We start from the raw sequence: 14,961 nt of genomic DNA on the forward strand, positions 1-14,961 counted from the left end.
GTCATGGGTAGGCTATGACTGATGTTCCTTGTCAGTGAGACCTAGCAGTTAATGGCTGCTCACCGTTGCCTCTCCCTTCTTTCCTTCTGCCCCTCCCTAACATTTTGTCTACCAGGAATTGTATGACAAAGAGGACCACCTAAAAGCTGGGGTGCTATTTCACTTCTCTTACCTGACCTGTGACATGTATTTGATACAAGACCTGTTCATTCTGTTCCCATGACTTACTGAATTTCTGAATAATTACCCACACTGGGATAACTGCTTAAGTCTCTATTTCCTGCCTATCTTCTATTGTAGTATCATAGAATCATAGAATGGTTTGGGTTGGAAGGGACCTTAAAGATCATCTAGTTCCAACTCCCCTGCCATGGGCAGGGACACGTTCCACTAGACCAGGTTGCTTAAAGCCCCATCCAACCTGGCCTTGAACACTTCCAGGGAGGGGGCATCCACAACTTCTCTGGGGAACCTGTTCCAGTGCCTCACCACCCTCATTAGTGAAGAACTTCTTCCTTACATCTAATCTAAATCTATCCTCTTTCAGTTTAAAGCCGTTAACCTTTGTCCTACCGCTACATGCCCTTATAAAAAGTCCCTCTTCAGCTTTCTTGTAGGCCCCCTTTAGATACTGGAAGGCTGCTATAAGCTCTCCCCAGAGCCTTCTCTTCTCCAGGCTGAACAACCCCAACTCTCTCAGCCTGTCTTCACAGGAGAGGTGCTCCAGCCCCCTGATCATCTTCCCGGCCCTCCTCTGGACTCGCTCCAACAGGTCCATGTGTTTCTTGTGCTGGGGGCCCCAGAGCTGAATGCAGTACTCCTGGTGGGGTCTCACGAGAGCAGAGTACTAGCTCATGATGCGATCAATTTACACTAGAAGTCATGTGGTTCTGCTGTTATCCTTAATCCATTGAGCAGTTTGCCAGTTCTCCCACAGATTTTCTGGTCTTGGTGAGTCAGCACCAGTTCTTTGAGTGTTTGTAGAATCACAGGGAGTCAAAATGAGTTTTCCATGATTCTCCATAGAACTGCAGATACTAAATGGACAGTTGAACATTTCATTTCATGGCAAGTGTGCTAGTGAGTAAGCACATAATGACAGTTAATTTTTTGTCTTTAATATTTGCTTCTTTAAACAAGTGTGTTTTACTAACCATGTCATATGTTACGAAGAAGAGATCCTTTTAATGAGCACAGAACAAGGCAGGTTTTTTTAATGTTTCCTTTAAAAACACTTAAAATTTTGCAGGTAAGAGGTTGTCATTGCAAATATCAGAACAGACATAGGAAAACCAACCAACCAACAAAAAGAAAAGAACTGAGAGAGGAGAAGAAAGAGATAGAGACAGAAGAAGCAAGTCATAGAATACACATGCAAGCCATCTACAGTAATAGTTTCTGGCTCATAAAAACTCCTCTAGAATAACAAAGAATGTTTGTAATAATAGTAGGTGGCATAACCCAATGCTATGACAGGGATCTTTCTAACAATTCTGCAACATAGAAGATCATGTTCCTCTGCCCAGGGCTGTTCCCTGGCACTGTTTAATTACATAGCATGAGTATATCCTCAGAAGTCGAAGGAAATTTTAAATCAAGTCTATATATTCTATATCCAGGTAGAACCAATCCCCATATCTGGAATAAAAGTGGATATAAAGGCCCAGATGTAGTTTTTGTAGAAACATCTAAGTAGACACATCAAAATTAGCATCTTGATTACATGGGTCCTTTCCAAGGGTCCACCTCTAAAATGAATGAACTCTTAAGTCTCAAATGGGTTTTTGGAGGTGCCTGTCACTTATTTATGACTATTAAAGGAGACTCAGATGGTGAAATTCCTCATACAGATTTCTGAATTTGGGTGGAACAAATAATAATTCCAAGGGCTTATCTATACATTTTTTACACCTAATACTCAGAGAACCAAACCACAGTGGTTTGTGTGATGTCCAGATTTTACAAATGCAGGAAGTGGAGGTGCAAGGCAAGAACGTCTATGATACAGCTGGAGATGAAATCCATGACTCCCAGGTCCACACTTTGTCCACATAATTTTCTGTAAAATGTGCTCCAACCTCACTCATATCTCCAAGATAAAATCACTATTTAAAGTAACAAAAAAATCCCTGAAATATAGTGTCATCTTTTGAAGTGGCAATCCCAGTTCAAGCCCAGGACTTAAACTGCACTGTTCTTTTCAAAGCTTTTTTCACCTCTTTGTTCCTCAGAGCATAAATAAAAGGATTCAGCAAAGGTGTGATAATAGTGTTAAGTACATGGACAGTTTTAGTCAAATCTAGTGAGTCCTGTATGGAAGGTTTGACGTGGAGAAAAATGGTGGAACCACACCAAATAATCACAACAGTGAGATGGGAAGAGCAAGTGGAAAAGGCCCTTTGTTGGTCTATAGCTGATGGGATTCTCAGTATGGTAGAGATGATGTAAATATAGGAGATCAGGGTTACTGTGCATGAGCCAAGGATGACAATGAATGAGATTATGAAGGCCACTAATTCAACCAGGCTGGTGTCTGTGCAAGAAAGCACTATCCATGGGTCTATGTCACAAAAAAAGTGATTAATAACATTAGGGCCACAGAAATACAATGTGCTAATCATATATGTAGGTATGGTTATAGACAAGAAACCACAAAACCATGATCCAAAGACAAGTTGAGTTAAAAGGGTGCGATTCATGATGGAGTTATAATGTAAGGGGAAACAGATTGCCAAACAACGGTCATATGCCATGGCAGCCAGGAGAAAATACTCTGTGCAGCCCAAAGAGAAAACAAAGTACATCTGTAGAAGGCAATTGTCAAAGGAAATGGTTGGGTCTCCACCTAAGAGGACTGCTAGAGCTTTGGGGACACAAGCTGTGGTATACCAGATCTCCAGGAAGGAGAGGTTGCAGAGGAAGAAGTACATGGGGGTATGAAGTTGTGGATGGCTTCTCACTAAGACCATGATGAAAAAGTTTCCCAAGAGTGCCAAGATGTACATGATGAAAAAAAGCACGAACAAAGACATTTTCAGATACTGATGGCCAGGAAAACCCAGGAGGATGAATACATGTGTGCCACTATGGTTTCCTCTTTGAACATCAGACGAAAGACTCATCTAAGTAACAAAAGACAGTAAAAAAACAGGGCTTTGTTCACTGCATTGCTACTTATTTTGTGCCTTACATATCAGAATTCATAATCCAGATTGCCCAAAAATATACTGAAAAAAAAAATTCCTTAAAATGTGCAAGGAAAGTCAAGCTTTTTTTTCTTTTTTTCTTTTTTCCTTTTTTTTCTTTTTAAACCATTCCAAGGAAAAATTCCTTTTTTCCCTGTCATAAATAGACTGTTGGCCACCAATACTCACAGTAATAAAAAGCAAGAGAAGTCCAAAAGAAATGAAGGCTCCATCCTGTCACTTCATTCTTTGAGACAATTAACTTGATACCTATTTTAAAGTCTGATATTTGAAAAATGTTCACTATTTTAACTGGGATTCATCTGCATCTTCTTTAGACTTCTGAAAATAAGGCATCTGATGTTTTATTCAGTTGTCTACACATAGATAACTCTCCCCACCCCGACATAACTTTAAGTCCAGCACATTTCAGTAAGACACAGAAAACAAGCAAGTTCTGTATGTTTCTGCCAGATGGAGGCCAGGCTGGACAGATGATCCCACCCTGTGTCCTTGGACAGGCAAGGCAAGGAATAATGGCAGAAAGATTGACATATAAAAATTGAGTCAATCAACTGAGTGGAGAATCATATGATAATGAACTATACACAGAAGAGGGAAGAAGAAAGAGAGGCATTGCAGGATATACAGGAATGGATGAATAGTTATATAGACAGAATAGACATGTAAGCTCAGAAATAAATGGAGAACAGATAGTAAAGAATAAAGATGGGTGTAATGCACACAGGCACACACACAAAAACCCTTGCATCAATATGAAGGGATAGATAGAAAGGTAAAGAGGTAATATATACACATAAAATCAGAATAATTCAGATTGGAAGAGATCTCAGGAGGACCTCCTGCTTGAAGAAGTGTCAGCTACAGTTTCAGGGCTTTACATGCACAGGGATGGGTAAAGGAAGAGAAAAATGAATGTATATACAGTGACAGAGAGACAAAACAGAGGCAAACAGAATTAGAGAGATTTTAGCTTTCACTTTCATACCTTTTAAAAACTCTTCATCATGATGAGAGACAACAATAAGTGCAAAATCAGTTTTTTTCTTCTGAAATCACAAATATCTCTGTGAAAAAGCAGAGCATTTCTGAAGCCCACTTTTCTGCCACTTACCTTGGGGGGAAAAGCATGTGTCTAGCACAGCTCCAAGATACTAATATTTTCTGGACTGGCCCCTCCCCAGGGAATTAAAGTCCCCAGGGTTTTCACAGTCAGTCTCTCTAAAAACATGCAATTACCCCTCAATTAAGAAAGGAACTATTTCCACTCATCTTTGAATCATTAAAGTAAATTTGATTTTGCACATTTTTTTGCTTTTGTTTCCTATAATCAGAGTGCTATTGAATATCCAATGAATGTTTCATCAACTTTTAGGAGGAACTAAAATATCATTTTAGGATATTTTCAATAAAAATTTAAAATATATTTTTGGTACAGAGGAAAAAAAAGAAAGATAAAATAATCTCTAGTATTGTACATAAGTAAAATATATATTAAAAAATAATGCTGACCAAATTAAATTTAATAATTCTCTTCAAAGTTTAACATTATTTCTACTCTAAGTTCTGATTTGCAGCAAATATCACTAAAGAAATAATCACTATGTGATCTGTTATAAATTTATACAGTTGAACTGCATTCGGGAGGGTTATATCCCTAAATGTGAGGGTTTAAATTATTCTCACCTATTTTTAGCCACCTAAAACCTGCTTGCCCATATCTAATACAGTTACATGTGGCGCTCTAGAATTATTGGGAAAAACAGGAACTTAGAGAACATGTTTCATTTGACCACTTTAGAAATCTACCTTGGTAGATTAATCATTCTCCAGAACAAACTGGGGAACTACTCCATTGATTAAAAGTGGAGCCAATACCTAACATGATATATCTGACTTCTGGATAGCAAAAATTAAGTGGGATGAATCCCAGCTCTGGTTTAAATTTTTAACACTTGTTGAAGAAAATTGATGTAAATAAATTTCAGCTTGACTGAAAATACTGTAATGTACTTAGCTGGTACTTTCTATAGTGTAAAGCAGTTTGGCACCTGTTTATCTTAGGCTCTTTTGAATATCATAACCTCCTTTGAAGAATTCTGTTGAACCAGCGCAAAACACTTCTTAGGAAGAAATGTCATCTATCCTTATTGTTAAAATCTTGATATCTTAAGTCCCATAAACCCATAGTTTTTAGCTGAGAGTTGTAAGTTTATTGAGCAATAAGACTTCTGAGAGTAAAACATGTGCTTGTCCGAGACTGAATCAAAGCTGTGTGAAATGGTCAGGCCATCTAACTCCTGCGCTTGTGCAGCTTAGTAAGGATAACATTCCGTGAGATGAATGACCATCTAGATTGTAGTGGATCTGAATGTTTCAGAGGTTTTGTAGCTAGCTCCTTTCCTTCCATTGCTTTGACTTCATTTCAGCTTCTTGAGTTGGACTGTCATTTCCCTTATTCTCTTGCCTAGCTGTGAGGCTTGCTTTCTAGCATGTTCATTTTGGTTCCATTCGTAATACTGTTGGTTTTTTATAGATTTTATGTACTGCTTAATATGTATTGCTTAATACTGAGGAAGCATCTACTAATTCTTCAGACAGATGTTTCAGTCCTTTTTTTTGCCCACTTTGCAATGGACATAGTCATAGTATCATACCATCAAGGAAAGCATCCTGCCATAAAAACACCGTGGCAGACTGAGATACAACAATTTAATCTTTTCATGCAGTTTGAGCTGACAATCGCCCCAATGAACTTTTTTTCAATATAAATGGATCCTACTTGAGCCACAAAGGGATAATGGACCAACTATTGTTCAGAATCGATGCAGCTATTATATCCATTAATCTGAGGGATAGAGCTCTTTCTCTGCTAAAGCCCTCAGATAAAGTATTGACATAAATTTTGTTGATAGATGAAGTGTGAAGCTGCAATTTCCACTCTTTTTATCAATAATTGTGGTTTTTTCAATATAGACCACCTAATATTTCCAAAGTGAAAACAAGGTTTTACAAAACAAAGGTATTTTTTTGTTTCCTCTGTTGTTTGTTTAACAGATTTTGAGATCATTCACCTTAACAGTCCCTGAAATGCAGTCTGTAAAAAGTAAGACAAGTAGAAAAATTATTATGGTGGGAAAGTGAATTAATTCTTCTTTAATTATCTGAATAATTGCATTCATTTTCAACAGTTCTGAGAATTTTTGAGCAATTAAACTTGAATCACCAGTGGTTTACTCAATACACAAGCACAAAGGAACCAATTCAACTAACTAAAGACATTCTCATTTGGGCTATCTAAAATCTGAATTTATTAATAATTCAGCTCAACAAGCAAATCATGTTACCATTCCATCCCAGTTTTCTCATGACTAGCTTCACAAATGTTTAAACCTTCAAACACTACAAATCACCTCAGGGGCATCTCCATCTGGACAACTCATAATACAATCACAATTCAGCATACTTACAGCAACTAAACTCCTCTATCCCAGAAAGTGCCATAATCTTTACTAACCCAGACTGCTCTCAGATCTACTCAAAGAGTAACAAAACATAGTCGGAAAATGGGTGGTTTTGCCAGCTCTCTTAGCTTTACTCTTCTAAATGCTACTTTACTACTAAGTATTTTTAGGTACTTTCATTAATCACTTTAGTGATTGGTAACCCTAAGGGAGTGATAGGTGACACACTAAGATGGGTATCTAAACAGTTAGTACAAATTGTCCATTAAATTGAAAGACTTCTGTTCCACTGAAAATAGAAGCAGCTAAATAAATATATTTTATTATAGACATTTAAAGTTTGTGTGACTGAAGTAAGGTGCAATGTTTCCCTCTTAGAGCAATCAGGACCACCAAGACTTTGGGTAAATTTTGTCTTTTTTCCTGAACTTTATCATCCCAACAGTGGGACCAGTTTCTGACAACAAGCACTGTCATCATCCGCCTTTAAAATATTGGTGCTGGCTACTAGCTGTTAGGTAGAGAAAACCAAAAAACAACAACAAAAAGCCTCAGAGAATAACACACAATTTTCTGAAGGACTTTCAGTGAAGAGAACATGTTGTGTGATGAAAGTATCACCATTCCCCTGATATCAAGTGCTCTGTTTTTCTGACTAGCATTGCAACATATAAGGACTGTGGTAATTGATACACTGTTGTTGATATGAAGCCCATGGGGCATATAGGGGGGGTGTGGGTGAAATAAGCCTCTTGGATGAAGGATTCACTTGTAGTTCATAAACAAGGGATTCATCTTCCAGTAAATGTGAAGCTTTACGATGCAGTCCTAAAAGAGATCAATGTGGCATTATTGCTTATCACAATTTGCAAAAGATGGAGTGTGGTTTTTCACTATAGCGGAATTCTACAGCTGGTTGAACTGGGTGTGGATTAATGAGCATTTTTGTTTTGTGAAATCTAATGATACTTAGAATTTCCTGTTTGAAGCCAAATGACTAATGATTTCAGTAGGAACTTACACATATAAATACAAGTTATGCACCTGAATTCCTCTAACTTGTTTAAAATTACTCCTGTGGCTGCTGAATCACACACAGGTGGTGAATTCACTTCATCATAAAACAGACTTCTAAGAGAAGTCCTATTGAGCTGCCTGTGTATCTCCACTGATGAGAAGAGGAGCTCACATTTACATAAACGATTCAAAGTAGGTAAAATAACATGAGAAAAATCTCTGTTTAGAGGTATTTATGTTTTGAAAGTCATGTGTATTATCTCTTTTTGACACAGTTTTATTTGTTTGTTTAATAAATTAATTAAGGTCTAGTGGGGAAAATGTACAAAAAGGGAATACTACATTAACTGTTTCTATCAATAGATCTGTTCAGTTTGTTCCACTGGCTGATTATTGACTATCAAAGAAGTACAGTATAAAATGAGTTTCTTAGATTTTATTTACACACTTGTGAGAGGTAAGAGTGTTAATCTAACATAAAACAGATGTCAGCAATATATGCATGTGTATCTGTACTAGTCTGCCTAGACCATGAACATGAGTAGTTCATGAAAATAAACAGTTATTTCTAGAATGTGGGTCATTTGATAGTTCAAACATCATCCTCATACAATCAGATAATTGTGCCCTAGAAGTGCTTGTTTTTCCCCATTGATTGTGGAAGTTTAGACAGTTTGCTCAAGTGTGAGCATCTGAATATGGACAGATCAATTTCACTTCATTGCCAGTGTATGAAATGAAAGAGAAACTCCTTATTTTTACCACAGTAAACCTGTGAACCTGTCCTGTCTGAGACATAAGTAGAGAATAGTTCAATACACGCTTTGGTCAATACATTCTGTGTGTGTTGACAGATGGGTCATGGCTAAAAAAACCCAAACCAGATAGAACCAATCTATGGTAGAAGAATTCATTCTTCTGGGATTCCCTGGAATCAGTGTTTGCCAATCACCCTCTTTCTGCTCTTTTCTGTAACATACATACTAACAGTATTGGCAAATATGGCCATCATAGTGCTAGTGGGGGTCTATCCATTCCTGCAGACTCCAATGTACTGCTTCCTTGGCAACCTCTCCTTTCTGGAGATACACTACAGCTTGTGCACCCAAAGCCCTTGGAGTATTCCTTGGAAAGAGTCAAATCATCTCCTTCATCAGCTGCACCTTGTAGATGTACTTCGTCTTCTCTTTGGGCTGTATGGAATGTGCTGTCTTGGCTGTCATGTTTATGGTTGCTGTCTGGCCATATGCTACACTTTACACTACAGTGTCCTCATGTGCAACACCTTGTGCACACAACTGGCCATTAGCTCCTGGATGTTCGGTTTCCTGGGTGTCACTATCGCAGCCTCTCTAATCTCCACCTCATTATTCTGTGGCCCCAACATCATCAACGCCTTTTTTTTTTTTTGTGACACAGATTCATGGATTCCTTTCTCCTGTTCTGACACTCATTTTGTTGAAATGGTATGTCTTGTCACCCTCTCCACATCTGTACTTGGCTCTTTAGTGGTAACATTCACATCTGTCCTGGTTTCAGCTGGGACAGAGTTAATTCTCTTAGCAGCGGGTACAGTGCTGTGTTTTGGATTTAGTGTGAGAATAATGTTGATAACACGCTGATGTTTTAGTTGTTGCTAAGTAGCGCTTACCTTAAGTCAAGGATTTTTTCAGTTTCCCATGCTCTGCCAGCAAGCTGCTGTGCAAGAAGCTGGGAGGGAGCATGGCCAGGACAGCTGACCCAAACTAGCCAAAGGCATATTCCATACCATAGAACGTCATGCTCAGTATATAAACTGGGGGCAGTTGGCTGGGAGGGGTGGATCGCGGTTCGGGCATCGGTCAGTGGGTGGTGAGCAATTGCATTGTGCATCACTGGTTTCCCCCCCCCCCTTTTTTTGTTATACTCTTTTTCATTACTATTATTATTATATTTCATTATTATTATTGTTAGTATTCTAGTTTACTTTAGTTATTAAACTGTTCTTATCTCAACCCACAAGTTTTACCTTCTTTCCCAATTCTCCTCCCCATCCCACTGGGAGCAGGGGGGGAGTAAGGGAGCGGCTGCGTGGTGCTTGGCTGCTGACTGGGGTTAAACCACAACAACATCCTACATCTGTATCATTTCCACTGTCTTGGGGATCCCATGAGCCAAGGTCGGCGAAGAGCTTTTTGTACATGCACAGCTCATCTTAGTGTTGTAATTTTGTGGTATGACTCCACCATCTTCCTGTACATCAGGTGCTATCATCAGACTTCTCTGATTCGAACAAAATTGTGAATATCCTCAAAACTATTGTGACTCCCATATTGAATCCTTTCATTTACACTCTCAGGAATGCAGAGGTGAAGAAAGCCTTGAGAAAAGCATTAGGCGGACATGACAATGCCTTAAACTGATTGCAGAGAGAAGTAGGTGGAATAACCATAAACATATAATGCAGTGTTTTGCTGTATGCATTCTTCAGTGGTACCCCTCTTCCCTATCTTTAAATGTTGAAGCAGACATCTACCTCTGAGCTAACTACTCAGGGTCTCTTTACAGTCACTGCAAAGAAAGACCATTAGTGTGTATTGTTAATCAGGCATGTTTTAGATATTATTTCTGTGACATGTATCAGTCAAATGATGTCCTAGAAGTTCTTTTTCTCTCTGCTGTCTATGAGGAGATTTTAACTCAGCTGCGGGTAGTTGCATTTGATCAGATTAATGCCATCTGTATAATATTCTCGTCTAATTGACAAAATTCCCTGCAAGGCAAAATGTCTGCATTACCTTGATGGATAAGAAAAGAAAGATTTCTTCTCTGCCAAGGTTTAGTAGTTAGTGTTCTGGAGTCCTGTCAAGTTTTCTTGGCCTTACAAGAATGAAACATTGTTCATCTGATGAAGAAGGATCACATGCATCACCCAGTCTGATGATTTTAAATATGTGTCATCTCCAAATACCACAATCAAAATACAAAATTAATTGTTAATTTGAAAGTATCACTTTTGCTTATGAAATCAATAGCCTGGTACAGAGTTTAAGTAAAATTTTGTTTTACTGAATTTTTTTGTCTGCCTAGGAAATGGGCTCACCAGTGTCTTGACTGCATGGAAGATGCAGAATTTTTGCATGAAAAGCGGGATTCGTGCCATCTAACACTGGATGTCTACAATGTACATATTTCTCAAGTCTTCTTTTATAGATAGTGAAGAGAGGTCCCTTCAGAGCGCCATTATTTTAATCAAAAAATTTGCAGTTAAGACAGGCCACATAACTAACTTGCTACATGTTCTTATTTCTGTATAATGGCTCTAGATACATTTAGATTTCTAAATTTGAAATTAGATGTAGACTTGGGCAGATGAGTGTTACACTCAGTTTCATATAGAGTCACAACACAGTTAATAGTATAAATAGTTTTCACACAACCATAACTCTTTCAGAATCCAAGGTCAAAAACATTACAAATTGTTTCCATGATATTTTGGTTTCTTTCTGTGTGTCCCCCCTGCTCCCCTTCCCCAGAATTGTGTGATGTCCTTTTTAAAGACATAAAACCAGAGCAAAATAGAACAGAGAATACACATTAAAAAAAAACCAAACCAAACACCCTCTGTCATTGTGTCCCTGCTGGATAAACTTTATAATGCTTGTCTATTGCATTTTGAAAAATAATAGCATATAACAAGACACAGCATATGCCACATAAATAAAATGGATTAACATTGTTACAATCTGTTTCAGAGAAAGAGATCATAAGAATTATATTACTTATTACGTAGAGAGTATTTTTTCCTCCGCATGTAGTATGTAGCCCACTTTTTCAACATACTTCATATTTCAGACAACCATTTTCTTAGTGTCTTCTGAAGAAAACCTACTGAAAATAATGGTACCCTGCATAAGTTCTGTTCATGATATATCACGAACTAGTTCTCTGCAGTCTTTGCAGATTACTATTGGAGTCCATGCATCAGTCTATAATTCTCTAGTATAGAGTGGGCACACCCACTGCATAACACCTCTGATATCTCTGGGGAAAAAAAGGAGGTATGTTCTGTCTACACAAGAGTTCAGATTTTTAGTTCATGTGGAGTCACATTTCAGTGCCTGGATATAGGCATCTTAATCTCAAACTGAATTCCAGACAGGTGTGATACTCCTGTAATTCAGACACAAATAAACAAGCAAGAGCGGGGTTTTTATTTGTTTCTGTCTGAATTGCCCCACATAATCATACCTCTGCACTGCAGCCTGCCAGAACGCCAAAATTATAGTATGATGCTGCTAAGGGTAGGTGGAAGGTGAAAGCATCTTCTTCATTATCTGATCAAGGACATTTTCAATGCAATAGGCAATAATAAGTAGAGGGAGAAGTGATAAACAACAACACAGAGACACAAACCTGGTAGACAAGAGATAATGGAGACAATGGCAGAGACCAAAAGGTGCCAGCTACTAATCAACGAGCCACTAAGAAACTCCAGGCACAGCTTTGGAGAGCCCCCCCTGGACTTTTGGTGCATCAAGCTGGACCAGCCAGCGAGTAAGGGACCGTGGGGTGGGATCAGAGGCAGGGGTACCAGGCAGAGGGGCTGTGCTGATGCTTGGGGGATCCATGAACGTGCGTGTGCTTGTGAACCCAGAGAGTGTCGTGTGTGTGAGTGTCGTGTGTGTGCCTGCACTAGTGACCTCCTGTCTCTGCCAGCCCCAGAGGAGGAGACACGGCATCCTGTGCTTGTGTGTGATGTGGGTCCTGTATGTGGCTGCTTTTGACAGCAGAGCCTTGGCTGTGGCAGTCTGTGTGACTGGCCATGTCAGTGTCCTCTGTGTGTGTCTGTCTGGGCATGTCCGTGTGTCTCCGGGATGGGTGCTCACCTTTGCTACTGGTTGAAACTGCAGACGGGAAAGTGGCAGCTGCGTCCCTCAGGCTGGTCAGAGACCCCGGGTCCCCGGGAACTCCGCTGGGCTGCTGGAGGCAGCGGCCACTCCTAATATCCCTTTGCAACCTCTGCACTCATCTTGACGGAAGATCATCGTGCATCAAGGAGTTAGTGCAGGCTGTAGCGCTGTGCTGTGCTGCACATCCAGTGTGGTCTTCAGGTCTGTGTTGTGCGGCACAAGTCCCCTGGCTGCAGGATAAACTCAGCAGCTCATTTTAACAGAGGAGCCTGCGGGCAGCTCCCATTTGGTACCGGTGATTACACCACCTGCATGACCTTGCCTTTATCTAACAGTGCAGCAAGAAGTTCTCCTGTGAACATCCTTTCTGTTTGACAGTAGAAATTATGGATATAATTGTTTTCTTTTTAGAAAATCCTACACTGACTCAAATGATCAAAATAGAGTAACCCTTCTATTGACAGGATGTACATGGCATGCTGCATGTTGATCAGAGGCCCATTTGATGCTTCACAGCTTGGGGTTCCCAGTATCTGAAGTGATGCAGCTTTATATATACAATATCCTCTCCTTTATAGCATTAGCACTAATAAATAGCTACTTGACACAGTCTGTGTTTCTGTCTTACTGGGATCATAATGATCTAGCAACTCCCAGTGCAAAACACCCTCCTACGCTTCTCCCATCTTAATGACTAATTTCACATCCCCTGTCTTAGCTGAGCAAAGAAAATGACAAGAGTGAAGAGTTAAACTAGGATCCCATGAATCCTCCAGATGGATTGTCTTGGTTTCGGCTGGGATAGAGTTAACTCTCTTCTTAGTAGCTGGTACAGTGCTGTGTTTTGGATTTAGTGTGAGAATAATGTTGATAACACGCTGATGTTTTAGTTGCTAAGTAGCGCATATCTTAAGTCAAGGATTTTTTCAGTTTCCCATGCTCTGCCAGCAAGCAGGTGTGCAAGAAGCTGGGAGGGAGCATGGCCAGGACAGCTGACCCGAACTAGCCAAAGGCATATTCTATACCATAGAACATCATGCTCAGTATATAAACGGGGGGAGTTGGCCGGGAGGGGCGGAACGCTGCTCGGGCATTGGTCAGCGGGTGGTGAGCAATTGCATTGTGCATCATTTATCTTTTCTTGGGTGTTATTTCTTTTTTTTTTTTTTGTTATATTCCTTTTCATTAAAATTTTTATATTATTATTATTAGTAGTAGTGTATTTTATTTTACTTTAATTATTAAACTGTTCTTATCTCAACCCACAAGTTTTACCTTTTTTTTTCTGATCCTCCTCCCCATCCCACTGGGAGGGGGGAGGGGGAAGTGGCTGCGTGGTGCTTAGCTGCTGGCAGGGGTTAAACCACAACATGGGTACATATCACGGCCAGAGGAAAAAAGGAAAAATAAATGAAGTTTTAACCTTCCTTTTAAAATGACAGGTCTCAAACCAACTTCTGTATGACCACCCATTTCCTTAACACTCAAGTAGTTTCTTTCATCCCACAATCAACCTTTTACTTGCACAAAAACGGACATTGCTTTATTCTGCTCTCAATTCAGAAGTCTAAGATATAGATATGTTTACATAAACTTATCATTTTGACTTCTCACACAAACAATATACAGCAATGGAGATGTCTAAGTGATAGTTTGTCTCTTACTGCAGCAGAAATCTAGTTTAGAACACATAAACTGTGTTTTTACTTTATCTATTTCACTCCACTCAATACCTGTGGAGAACAAGGTTATCAGCCCTGCCATAGTTCTTTACGTTTAAGATATTGGAAGTAAAGCAAATCATTACGACTTCAAGCCTTCAAATAAACTTTCTTCACAGAATAGAGCTGAAGAGCTCATCTGGGAAATATCTTCATCAGAACTCACCAGAAGACTAATGTCTTAGATATCTGTGGAGTGCTTCTCATTAGGTCCATTGTCCTATTCTCTGTTGATTTCTTGCCCTCATCACCGTGTAATTATTTTTGGATAAGCTCCACAGAAATGTTTTCACAATATTCTCTGAATATTGTGAGTTTCATCTTACCACAGGTAAACATATCTGCACAGTACAGAACTATTTCTGTATGGAGGGACAGGACATAAAGGATATGGTACCATGCAATTCACTTCATCTGTATGCCAAATCTACCCTAAAATGACAATAATAAATTGAAATAAATTGAAAAATAATATGAAAAATACCTCTTAAAGAAAAAACAATCAAAATAAAAATGGAATTATCTGGAGGACTGACTCAGAGCTACAAGGTAGATATGACTTTTTGGGTAAGTGATGGCAAGTCATATTGTCCTTCCAGTAACCCGCAAAATATAGCACAAAGCTACTGCTAGATTTAATTTAATATAATTCATAAACATG

At 39.1% G+C, this 14,961-nt stretch overlaps 1 protein-coding gene across 1 annotated transcript; it reads right to left on the reverse strand.

Moving 5' to 3' along the window:
- Positions 1–2,168: 2,168 nt before the first annotated feature.
- Positions 2,169–3,080, reverse strand: LOC127026715 (olfactory receptor 6F1). Its single transcript, XM_050912026.1, has one exon. The coding sequence runs from the start codon at positions 3,030–3,032 to the stop codon at positions 2,169–2,171; it is 864 nt and encodes a 287-aa protein (XP_050767983.1). The 5' UTR covers positions 3,033–3,080.
- Between the last annotated feature and the right edge of the window lie 11,881 nt (positions 3,081–14,961).

The sequence above is a fragment of the Gymnogyps californianus genome, chromosome 28 (genome assembly GCF_018139145.2).
Source record: "Gymnogyps californianus isolate 813 chromosome 28, ASM1813914v2, whole genome shotgun sequence".
In the NCBI taxonomy this organism is placed as follows: Eukaryota; Metazoa; Chordata; class Aves; order Accipitriformes; family Cathartidae; genus Gymnogyps; species Gymnogyps californianus.

Excerpts from the sequence above, each read along its gene's own strand:
- LOC127026715 (XM_050912026.1), bottom strand. The coding sequence starts at position 3,032 with ATGTCTTTGTTCGTGCTTTTTTTCATCATGTACATCTTGGCACTCTTG.